Consider the following 13,066-nt stretch of genomic DNA (forward strand, 5'->3'; position numbering starts at 1 on the left):
GGAAGGAGGTGGTACGCTTCACCGTGTACTGCCGTTACCATAGCTACGCCCACATGGTGCGTCTGTACGCGCTGTTGCTGGGGCAACGGCGGGTGGTGCAGCGGAAGGAGGACTTCTGCTTCTCGGTGGTCTACTCCTCCACGCACACCGAAGTCCAGCTGTCACTCAAGAGGTTGCCACGGGGACAGCTGCCCGTCGCCACAGAGAGTGCCCTGCTGGAGTTCCGTGTTCCGGATGTGGGCGGGCTCATCCCACTGTTGCCCCGCCCCTGTACGCCAATCAGCTCCTTACGCTGGCAAACCCACGACTACGACAACAACAAGATCTTACTACAGGTACACACACACACACAACAAGATCTTACTACAGGTACACACACACAACAAGATAACAACAAGATCTTACTACAGGTACACACACACAAGGTCTTACTAAAGGTACATACCAGTGGTGGCTGGTGGTTAAAAAAATAATGGAGGAAGGAATGGCCGCTTGATTGGCGTTAGTGGCAAATGTGAGGTTGTGATGGTGTTGGTGGCATATGTGAACAATAGAGTATGTAGGCCGCCTACCCAGACACATTTATAGCAGCAGTATGTACTATGTAGCATTTTAACTGGCAATGTTGTGCAATAAATGCTGTTCTGACATTCTCGGGGGATTCGTCCAGGGACAATGGACTTTGTAATATAATTTAAATATATAAGTCACTTTGGATAATAGTGCTAAATTAATAAATGTAAATGTAAATAAATGTAAATTTAGGTCTGGGAAGTCAGGGAAGATATGTAGGTCTAGTTATGAAATACTGTTTTCCAGATTCCAGAAATTATGGAAAGTCTGGAGGTTTTGCTCAGTGTAATACATTGGCAGAAAAGTCAATAATAATAAAAATAGACACTTGTTTTATAAAACCATGTAACTATTTACCATTAAAAATAGACCTTAAATGTGGTTATTTGTAACATGCTATTGTTTTTAAAGCCAAATCGCTATAATTTAAAGACAGGTTGTAATAGCTAAGTGGGAATTTATGAAAGCATACTCGAAAGGCAAATGTTATTGAAGACGTCATTAAAGGAATGCATCATGGTTTGAAACATTCATTAACAATGTTACCATCCAAAGATACATTTAGAACGGTGAAAACAAGAACATAACAACAAGAACCTTATTTAACAATTGTTTAGTTAAGGCATAACTTGGATGATTATAACAACGCATAACTATCCAAAAATGTTTTATCACCAAGTAAACTGTCCACGTATGTGACAGGCCAGCAGTAGGCTATGGCTAATTGTTTTCTGTGCTAACGTTACCAGTTAGCCATGAGTAGCCTATTTGTCTGACTATGTAGCATTCAGTAACCTACACTTACCATCTTGTTTTGGAATATGAATTTTTGGAGCTGTCTTCCTGCTTTGATAAACATTATCAGTGTATTTGAATGTATAGAAGATTTGAGATTGTCCTCTGATTCCATTGTACTGTTTATTTCACGAGCAAAAAACAAGCTTTCCGTTCAACATAAGATTCGTAGTTTGACTGCAGATAACATTCTTGAACCGTTGCCGCTAAAAACAGCACCCCCTATCGCAATTGAAAATTACTGTACGGAGGAGCTTCCTCCCTTGCCCATTGAAAACGACGTGATTCACGAGCCGCTGGGGTCCGAGGCGTTTATAATGGACTTCAATGAGGGGCTTGAGGAGGAAGCTCCTCCATACAGTAATTTTCAATTGTGATAGGGGGTGCTGTTGGCATTTTGACCTAGGGGAACGATTTTGTTCATTCAAAGTGTTAAAAATAGTAATATTAACAGTAATTTATCAGATTAGTAATTCACTTTATATATTTTTTGTTTTTCTCTGAAATTTTAGGGAGGGTGTTCCTCCCTTTCCTCAATGAAGGAGCCTCCTCTGGTACACACACACAACAACAAGATCTTACTACAGGTACACACACACAACAACAAGATCTTACTACTGGTACACACACACATTCACACACTCATTTAGCTCCTTACACTGGCAAACCCACGACTACAGCAGTTGTATTGTATTGAGGAGATGGATGAGGATGCTAATGTAAAGGGTGCTAATGCTAAGGGTGCTAATGCTAAGGGTGCTAATATGAAGAATGCTAATGCTAAGGATGATAATGCTAAGGGTGATAATGCTAAGGGTGCTAGTATGAAGAATGCTAATGCTAAGGGTGCTAATATGAAGAATGCTAATGCTAAGGGTGCTAATGCTAAGGGTGATAATGCTAAGGGTGCTAATATGAAGAATGCTAATGCTAAGGGTGATAATGCTAAGGGTGCTAATATGAAGAATGCTAATGCTAAGGGTGCTAATATGAAGAATGCTAATGCTAAGGGTGCTAATATGAAGAATGCTAATGCTAAGGGTGATAATGTAAAGGGTGCTAATATGAAGAATGCTAATGCTAAGGGTGATAATGTAAAGGGTGCTAATATGAAGAATGCTAATGCTAAGGGTGATAATGTAAAGGGTGCTAATATGAAGAATGCTAATGTTAAGGGTGATAATGTAAAGGGTGCTAATATGAAGAATGCTAATGCTAAGGGTGATAATGTAAAGGGTGCTAATGACCAAGAATAGATTGTTAGTTCATTCAGGGTTTCTGGTTAGGGAATCATTTCTCTGTTTTATGTGTAGTCACTCCCTCTATACCAGTGGTCTCCAACACGGGGATTTTAGATTCTCTTTTTATTCAACTTTAGGAGAGGTGCCAATCATTCTGGAGGCAACTGTAATAGCATCACACACACACACACACACACATACACACACACACACAGAGATGATCACACACACACACACACACACACACAGATGATCACACACACACACACACACACACACACACACACACACACACACACACACACACACTCACACACACACACACACACTCTATCTCTATCTCTCCCTAATAGTATCTTAATCTGATGGCATCTCCTGAGTCAGTTCCTGTAGAAATACTTTATAGCTCTTATCATGTCCACACCTCTACACACACACACACACACACTCACACACACACTCTCACACACACACACACACACATACTTACACACACACATACAGACATACAAACACACACACATAAACACAGGCTCACACACACAAAGGCATAGATAAGATTATGTTACACACACACACACACACACACACACACACACACACACTGTCAAGCAGCTTATGCCGTGTCCATTACTGTAATGAAGCGTCTTCTGTTCAACTACAAAGCAGTTTAGTGAAGGACACACACACACACACGCGTGCACACACACACACACACACACACACACACTCAAACACACACACACATATTCATACAACAAATACTCTCTTATGTTGTAGACCTCCACACACACTCACTCAAGCATATTCAACCACAGTGGGTCAACTCCTGTTGCTCTAAATGTGCTATGTGCATAAAGTGACTTGACTCCCTCTCTCACACTCACACACACACCACACACACACACACACACACCTATTCACACACACTCACACACACATACACACACACACACACCTACACACACACGCAGGGTGCGATTTGTAGGGGGAGGTGTTGAGGATTTCCCCACCTCTGGTTTTCCTATCCCTACCTCTGCTAAATTATTTTTATCTCCGGTGGGGACAAGGATTTTCCGCCCTTGATAGCGATGAATGCAACTTAACTGCTAGCTTACTTAAACTCTTGAAATCTAGCGATCTTCAGTGTCAATACATCAGAGTAGGCTATTCAGTAGCCTTCTGGCAGACGGCGCATATTTCTGAACGTCATCGAACACAAAAACATTGTAACATTTTAGTGCGGGAACTTCCGCAGGGAAAACAGCGCTGAACCCATGGCTGAACCAAACATGAAACGCGTTCAGAGCAGCATATCGTCTTACTTTAAACACCTGTAGTTTGCGGAGGACGAACGAGAAAGCACTTGTTTGATAAATCAGCCAGCTAGGCCTAGTAGACAAATAACTTACAGAAATAATCTGTACAGCAAAAACGAATGTTGGTGGGTATTTAAACTATCTAGCAGGTGTTTTAACAGCTGCAAGAAATAGAAGCTTCATGGTATGGCCCATATGTTCTTCAAGTTGCCCTATAACTTCACTCTCCAAACTCTTCACTGCACTGTAGCCAATTAACTGAAAGTATGATAGTAAGCTATTTATTTTCTGTAGGCTTCAATAAACACATTTATTTTTTCAACTTTTACAATATTACGCACTTGGCTACTGAACGCAAATCTGCAGGAGAGAGAATGCACGTAGCCTACGCAGCATGTAGCGCAATGTGTAGGCTATTTGTATACCAACTAACACTGTTAGCCAATTCACTAACTCAAGACTTCAGTGTCATCATTTACAACATTTTACATAACAAATACAGAAAGGATGGAGGCAGCAAAGGTAGAGGAGTCATTTCAGATGGGTCAAGAACAAGGTGAATTTGTATGTTTCTCAAAACGTAGTCCAACCCTGCATTAGAGGAGCTGAGCACACTCGCTGTTTAAAGTCATACACAACGGTAAACTAAAACTAAGCTAAAGGTAAATGTTACAAAGTTGGCAAAATGAATATAGGCTATTATTAGCTATGAAATTACTAGGCTATGAATCGTTCGTTCATTTTTTTTTTTTTTTTTTTTTGGGGGGGGGGGTTACAAACATATTCAAAATCATCCCCCCCTCTGGTTTTTACACAAATCGCACCCTGCACACACACACACACTCACACACACATACACACACACACACACACACACACATACACACACACACACACACACACCTACACACACACACACACACACACACACACACACACACACACACACAGACTGAATGGTCAGTGGTTTGTGACCTAAATGAGTCTAAATCACATCAGAGAGAGGCTCTGCTCATCACCATGACGACACACTCATTACTTAGCAACCCCTGCTGTGTTAAATTGGCATACCCACAAATTTACAGTCACACACACACACACACACACACACACAAGCCCTTTTCACACAGAGATCCAACAGCATTTGCGGGAAGAGGCTACGTCTTTCTGCAGCATTGTGTGACTGAAAACTAGGTGGGAATGTTCCGGCCTGCTGATCTGTTCACATGATGCCGCATTGTTTTACCTACAACTGCAAGTGAAGTTGCTTTGCTGTTGCTTAGAATGTTAGATTCTTGCGATCGACAAAAAAAAGTAATTTGGAAGGGAAATTGAAGAGAAGAGTTGCTACTTGCGTTGGCCGTGATGCCCCTTTGAAAATTGGAGGTTCACAGGCTACTGTGGCCTTGGTGCCCTTCTCTCAATATGCTTTGCATCCGACTAGCGATTTTTATTTAGCCTATGGCTTGGCAAATTCACCCATTCTTTGCTGAACTACTCGTGAAGTAGCCTGATCATCACACAGACATCACATGTATCACACGAAAGAGCTTTTTCTCAGCTTTTAAACAATGTTAGTCACTAGTTGTTTTAGTTGTTCAGGTAAACGGTTCGGGAGAAATGTAACTTTAATTTACATTAAATATATATTACATTCTCTGCCCATCTACCTACCCATTTATCTCAGTGGAATAGGCTACTTCACAAACTTTCCCTCAACACATGACAAACCATATATCAGAAGAAACAGCAGACCCCACACAAAGGTTTAAAGCACTCCCCTGTACACTTAGCCATTCCAGAGTCATCCGGTGTAAAGCACTCCCCTGTACACTTAGCCATTCCAGAGTCATCCGGTTTAAAGCACTCCCCTGTACACTTAGCCATTCCAGAGTAATCCGGTGTAAAGCACTCCCCTGTACACTTAGCCATTCCAGAGTAATCCGGTTTAAAGCACTCCCCTGTACACTTAGCCATTCCAGAGTAATCCGGTGTAAAGCACTCCCCTGTACACTTAGCCATTCCAGAGTCATCCGGTTTAAAGCACTCCCCTGTACACTTAGCCATTCCAGAGTAATCCGGTGTAAAGCACTCCCCTGTACACTTAGCCATTCCAGAGTCATCCGGTTTAAAGCACTCCCCTGTACACTTAGCCATTCCAGAGTCATCCGGTTTTACATTTGCAGCAATGTCTATATGCATGTCTCCAACTTTGGGGTTTAGGTTTCACAATGTGTTTAAATTGTTCAATACATGATTTTATAACAGGCCAAATACAAAATTAATGTTACAAATATCGCCTAGATATCTGTAAACATTAAAATCAGAGGATATAGGCTACGTATAGGACAGATAGGACAGACTCTGGTGAGTTCATACTTTGTGTTATCGCAGGATTTTAGGATAGCCTATTATGGCAACCGATTGCATTCCGAGCTACAGTCAGCTCTAGCAGGCGTTAAATGACTGGAGACTTTGTGAATTTAAAGATTGTCATAATGTGCTGTCTCTGCTATTGCTGCTTTTGATCAGTGAGATTTGCAATCTCCTGTGGTGGGCTGGACATAATGTAGTGTCATCAAAACGCCCGCCCAGATTCCCTTTTCCGCCTTGACCCATTCACACTGGTGCCGGAATGAATTTTCTCTGCAAAATGCCTAGGGTGCTTGGTAGTACATTTGGCTAGACACTTCGTCCCGCCGTTCCGCCTCGGTCTATGGACATGCGTTCCGCGATTCTGGTACATAATATCGCGGGGATTTTGGCAGTGTGAAAAGGCTAAGTGACACAAACGGATGATCACACACTGTACCCCCTCCCTCTCTCACACACACACACAATCATACTCTCTCTCTATCTCTCAAACACACACAGACACACACAATCATACTCTCTCTATCTCTCAAACACACACAGACACACACAATCATACTCTCTCTATCTCTCAAACACACACAGACACACACAATCATACTCTCTCTATATCTCAAACACACACACACACACACACGTGAGATATTTTTCTTTCTGGGTGTTGATAATTTGGTTGGTATTTATTCTTTCAAGAGAGGTGCCAGTGTGCTGCCTGAGGCACTTAGTGATGTTAGTGTTGTTAGTTGTTTCTTGTTGGAGCCTATGGACCAACTGGATGAGGGGACTCTTTTCTGTGTTCAATTCTTGGCTCTTTAAGGCTATGAAGTGATAGGATGTGGGGTCGCTTGTTTTTAAATGTTGCCAGAATTTGATGGCTCTCTCTTCAGTTTTTAGAAGAAGGGGGAACTGGCCGAGTTCTGGCCTGCATGCATTAGTTGCTGTTTGCGGAGTTCTGGCCTGCATGCATTAGTTGCTGTTTGCGGAGTTCTGGCCTGCATGCATTAGTTGCTGTTTGTTTCTGCATTTTTAGAATGTTCCTGCAGAATTCTGCATGCAGGGTTTCAACTGGGTTTTTGTCCCATTTTTCAAAATCGTGATTTGTTAGGGGACCTGTTACGGCGGTGTGTGTTTGTGTGTGTTACGGCCCCCTAAGTTCCTTCTGATTTACCGTTATGATTTTTGGCACACCCTACTGGCTGTGAGTGGTAGGGGTGCTGTTACCTGCCGTATTCTGTGTTTGCTCCCTAACCAGGTGATCCAATTAGCCAGGATGCAGAGCACCTGGCCAGCATCTTCAAAAGGCTCATTCTGGACCTGGTCTGCAGAGCATTGTCTGGGTTTTCCTGCTGGTTGCTACCACCTCGTCGTCTCCAGTTTTTCAACGCTTTTGAGCATTTTTGCCGGTTTTCAAGCCTGCTTTTTGCCCTTTTTAGGGAACGTAAATAAATACCCCTCTTGAGCCTTAACCCAGTTGTTATTCTCCACTGTATGTTGCGTAACAGGACCCCACACTTCACTGCCATATAGAGCAATGAGCTCAATAACCGATTGGAATATTTTGAGCCAAATTCTGATTGGTATTTTGATTTCAATAGATTTTTGTATGGCATAGAAAGCCCTTTGTGCTTTTTCTTTCAACTCTCTCACAGCCAAGCTGAAGTTTCCGTTAGAACTGATTTTCAATCCAAGGTAACTATAATTTGTGACATGTTCTATTTTTATTTTATTTTATCAAATGTGAAGTTGTGTTTGTTCCCCTGACAATTTGTTCTCTTTTGGAATGTTAATACTTTAGTTTTTTTGTGTTAATAGCCAGTGCCCAAGTCTGGCTGAATTTTTGCAGTACATCTAGGTTCTGCTGCAGGCCCTCTGCTGTTGGAGCAAAACCAGATCATCTGCAAATAAAATAAATTTGATTTTGGAATCATGAAGGCTGAGGCCAGGTGCTTTTGATTTTTCTAGTTGGTTTGCCAATTCATTGATATAGATGTTGAAGAGAGTTGGTGAGAGTGGACAGCCTTGCCTCACGCCCCGCCCTTGAGTGAAGTAGCTGGTTTGCTTATTTACAATTTTAATTGTGCATTTATTGTTCAAATACATTGTTTTTATTATGCTGTATGTTTTGCCTCCAATACCACTGTCAATTAGTTTTCAGAGTAGACCTTCATGCCAAATTGAATCAAATGCTTTTTTAAAGTCTATAAAGGAGGCAAATACTTTTGATTTGTTTTGGTTCATATGTTTATCATTAGGGTTTGTAATGTGAAGATATGATCTGATGTTCTATAATTTGGTAGGAATCCAATTTGGCTTTTGCTTAGGACACTGTGCTCGATAAGGAAGTTCATGATTCTTTTGTTCATGATGCTGCAGAAAACCTTCCCCAGATTACTGCTTACACAGATGCCTCGATAGTTGTGTTTTCTATTTTGGTCAGTTTTTCGATTATTTGGATTTGTTCAGGGGTCATATATGTTCTGTTACAGATTTTCAAAATAATCTTTCCATGTATTGCCATTTTGTATGGCTGGTTCTTCAGGGGGCTCTACCAGGTAGTCAAATATATGGTTTATATTTTCTACTGCTAAGTTTACCCCTTCTATATTGTGGGGGTAACTACTAAGAGGGAAAGTATCAATAGTTGGGGAAACTTTAGGGTGATAGAGAGCTGGTAGGTAGCTTTCTTTGCTGTTCTTAGTCCATCTGTAACTCTCTCTCTCGTGCGGAACAGCTTGCTGGGCTGTTCGTGAATGTTAGAGTTTCTATGCCATTTTTATGCCATATCACCATGCCCCCTAAATCTCTCCCTTGTGTTATTCCTTTATTTTTTCTGGTGGAGATTGCGATTTCTCGATATCCTATAGGACAGAGGGTGACCTCATTATTCCTGCGCCATGTTCTTTATAATGTCCATGTTTGAAATGCTTTTCTGAAATTCCACAGTGTTAAGTTTTGCAACCAAAAGTGGATGATTGAATGCCTTGAACACTCCAGAGGGTAATTGTTAAAGATTTCATGGAGTACTAGTTATCGAACAACCAACAAAATGAACCAATCCCAGTGTATATCAGATACATGTATCTATTTTACAGTGTTGTAGTACTCGAGTCCGAGTCATTAGCTAAATTTAGAGACTCGTGACTTGACTTGGACTTGAGCACTGAATGACTCGAACTTGGACTCGGACTCATGCATTCGCACTCGCGATGACTCGTCGAGGACTCGACTTTTTTTTGTAATATATCATAAGGCTGTAATTGTAGTATGTCATCAGGCTATAATTTGTTATATGATTTTAATATCTAAATTATTCGTAATACTAATTTTAGTTCAAGGGAATGTTAGGCTACTGCTTCGTGTCGTCCATCGCAAGTCACATCATGTTCACATGCAAAGCAAACTAACGTTAACTTGAACACCAAAATGCCTGGAGATATGGCCGCCGCTATTTCAATGTAGTAGGCTATTGCCAGGCAATATTAGTTCTCATACATGACATGTCATTAGCCTACCTAAGATTACACTCAGCCTAGGCTAAACAACACACACTGCTGCTGGATAGCTGATCATCGTGACTTGGTGAACAGTGTTTTCCCTGACTGACGCGAGAAGCGAGGTTCCATTCATTCATTTTCATTCGGGGCGTGCCCTGCCGTGCTTCTGTCTGTTAATTGGCAGCAGGCTATTATCGGATGAAAGAAAAATAAACGAAACGTTTTCCCGATCAAGATATAGCATACTTCTTAATTTTGGTGTCATAAAATATAGAAGCATAACATTAAATTGCCTAGTAGAGTGTCCATGTAGCCTATGGCGATGGCAGCTTAAAAAACATTTATTTCACTCATCTCGCCGAAATGAACGTAGAATGTGGCCTGTTGCGCAAAGAAATTAATTAGGCAGATGATCTACATCTCCGTTAACCGAAAGCTAGTTTTCATCTCTATTGTTGACGTGAAATATGTCTCCATAGTGTCAGTGAAGTGATAACATTATGCAGTTGCAGGTAGCCAGTGTTCACGTCACGGGAGTCAGAAAGAAGCTACCAAGACGGACCCTGCTCTGTTTCTGTCCCTCCCAAACTGTGCTAAAATGGTGTAGGCTATTTAACAGCCAGAATTTAGGGGAGGCCCTTTTATGATCCACACCACCTCTTACAAAATAGGCCTACTCCAACGTCCATCTAGCTCTTGTGAAGTATGAACTTCTACAACACTGCCTTTATAATTGTCAGCAGTCAGTAACAGCATTATGTGACTTAATGGCCTGTGTGATTGGGATGTGGATTGCTCATTTATTATGAGTAGGCCTATAGGCTATGGTATGGCTATGGTATGGTATTCTCTCCGATATAATAAATACAACACATTGGGTTTGGCAAGAAATTTGGCAATACTACTTTCACACCCCTGCTTGGAGACAGAAGATTGTCCGTTTTGCTTTTAAGGATTTCATCTGCAATGGAAAAAAATGGAACGACATGTAGGCTATGCTTACTTTAGTGCTGGACTTGGACTCGACTTGATCAATAGGGACTCGACTCGGACTCGACGTGGATCAATAGTGACTCGACTCGGACTTGACTCGGATGAGTAGTGGACTCGACTCGGACTTGACTTGGAATTTTTTTTTAATGACTTGGACTTGACTCGGACTTGAACACTGAGGACTCGAACCTGGACTCGGACTCGAGGCATAGTGACTTGACTACAACACTGCTATTTTATAGTTATCCTTGAATTAATATATCATATTGATTATATGATTTATATGTTATTATTGAGTTATTCATATGTCATGCAGATACTGTATATTAGTTGTATTGTAAACTAGTTTTTATCTCTCTCTCTCATACACACACTCACACAAACACATAGGGCCCAATCATGACATTCTAAAGCGCATCGTCACTCGTCAAAAGTCTATTCAAATTTAGTAGGATGTCCAGTTCACATTGGGAGGGGTTTCGTTCTCAAACGGGGAGCACTTGGCGCAACAAGGTGTTCCTAGGTTTTTTAATCAGTCATATGGGTGTGTTTGGGGCGTAACATCATTTTAAACCAATGAGAATGACATCTGTCATTCCCTTTAACGGCGCAAAGTGCGATATGTCAAATAAATGCATCGGTATTTTGGCATTCAACGGCGCATTTGAAGGAGGCTGCTTGCGAGACCCTATGAAATAGTCATTCTTAAACCATGCTTTACTAAAACCTAGCATATCCTTCACACATTTGCACTCGTCTATTATTTGAACTCATTGGCAAAGTGAAACTAACTTCACCAAGGTGTCAGTCAATGAAGACAGTTATATGCAGTTACTTTCACTATTGACTGACAATGGGTTACCATCTAAAACATAGGCTGGAAAAAGCAACACTTACCCTAATGTTGCTCAAATGACTGAATAAAAAACATTTATCCTGCAGAGGAGTTGCTTATATCTCGTAACAGTGCGTCTTCAGCTGTGCTCCATACGTATCTCTCCCTAATCAATTTGTAATGCTTTGCATGGACGTGCACTGGTGTGCGTTCATGAATGATAGAAGGATGGTGCGTGCACCTGCCAATATGACTGTTGACATGCACTCTTAAAATAGCATATGAACAACTCGCCATTGACTTCTGACCAGGTTTAGGTGGTGTACGATAGCGATTTTTAGACAACGCGCCAGGCCCCTCCCTAGGTTGTTAATTGCCACACCCCTGGGCGCAATGTTTAAAAAAGAAACGTGCAAAATACCGAATTAAACTTTGCACGGGTGGAAAACGAGTTTTACGCCATGTACTGGTGTGCAAAATACAGCCCACAAACTCACTCTCTTCCTCTCTCTCTCTCTCTCTCTCGCTCTCTCTCTCTCTCTCTCTCTCTCTCTCTCTCTCTCTCTCTCATACACACACACACACTCTTCCTCTCTCTCTCTCTCTCATATTTTTCTGTGTTCTTGCTTGATGGGTGTGTGTGTATGTGTATGTGTATGTGTGTGTGTGTGTGTGAGTGTCTGTGGGTGTGTGAGTGTCTGTGTGTGTGTGTGTTCATGTGTGCATGTATGGTGTGTTCTTGCTTGATGAGTGCCATACAGAGGTAATATTTAACCACTGTCCCTTGCCTTAGGGCATTGGGTGATGTTTTGACCTGTTGTCTGTCCCGGATGTCCAAGTCAGATGGCCAGTATTTCCTTGTCTCCTGATTTCTGACCCCTGGGATTGGGCTTGGAAAGCATGAGCTCCATATAGTTGTATATTTCTTTCTCTCTCTCTCACACACACATACACACATTACAGTAACATACACTCTCTCTCCCTCTCTCTCTCTCTGTCTCTCTCTTTCTCACACACACACACATACACACATTACAGTAACACACACTCTCTCTCCCTCTCTCTCTCTCTGTCTCTCTCTTTCTCTCTATCTCTCTTTCTCTCACACACACACACACACACACATACACACATTACAGTAACACACACTCTCTCTTCCTCTCTCTCTCTCACACACACACACACACACACACATAAACATATTGGACTTTCCGCCGTATCGGATTTTATAAAAAACATCACAGTACATCGCACTATATTGTTGGTATGAATTAATTGATTTATTTATTAATTTATCTGAGGTGCGTGTGTGTGTGCGTGTGTGTGTGTGTGTATGTGCGCGTGTGTGTGGAAGACCGTCTGCTACCGGGTGAGTGGAGGTTTTTGCAGGTAAACTTGCCTCCTGTGTGTGTGTGTGTGTGTGTGTGTGTGTGTGCGTGTGTG

General features: G+C 41.7%; 1 protein-coding gene across 1 annotated transcript in view; it reads left to right on the forward strand.

Moving 5' to 3' along the window:
- fam124a (family with sequence similarity 124 member A) overlaps window positions 1-13,066 on the forward strand; it is a 50,354-nt gene that overhangs the window by 10,177 nt on the left and 27,111 nt on the right. Inside the window, exon 3 of the mRNA XM_076264543.1 lies at window positions 1-335. This exon is cut by the window's left edge and continues 211 nt beyond it. Within this exon, the coding sequence (XP_076120658.1) occupies window positions 1-335 (335 nt within the window). The remainder of the gene's footprint in view (window positions 336-13,066) is intronic.

Source organism: Alosa pseudoharengus, unplaced genomic scaffold (genome assembly GCF_046254945.1).
Source record: "Alosa pseudoharengus isolate Yale_2024_CS ecotype anadromous, Long Island Sound unplaced genomic scaffold, YU_APseudo_1.1 YU_APseudo_1.1_scf_3, whole genome shotgun sequence".
Taxonomy (NCBI): domain Eukaryota; kingdom Metazoa; phylum Chordata; class Actinopteri; order Clupeiformes; family Clupeidae; genus Alosa; species Alosa pseudoharengus.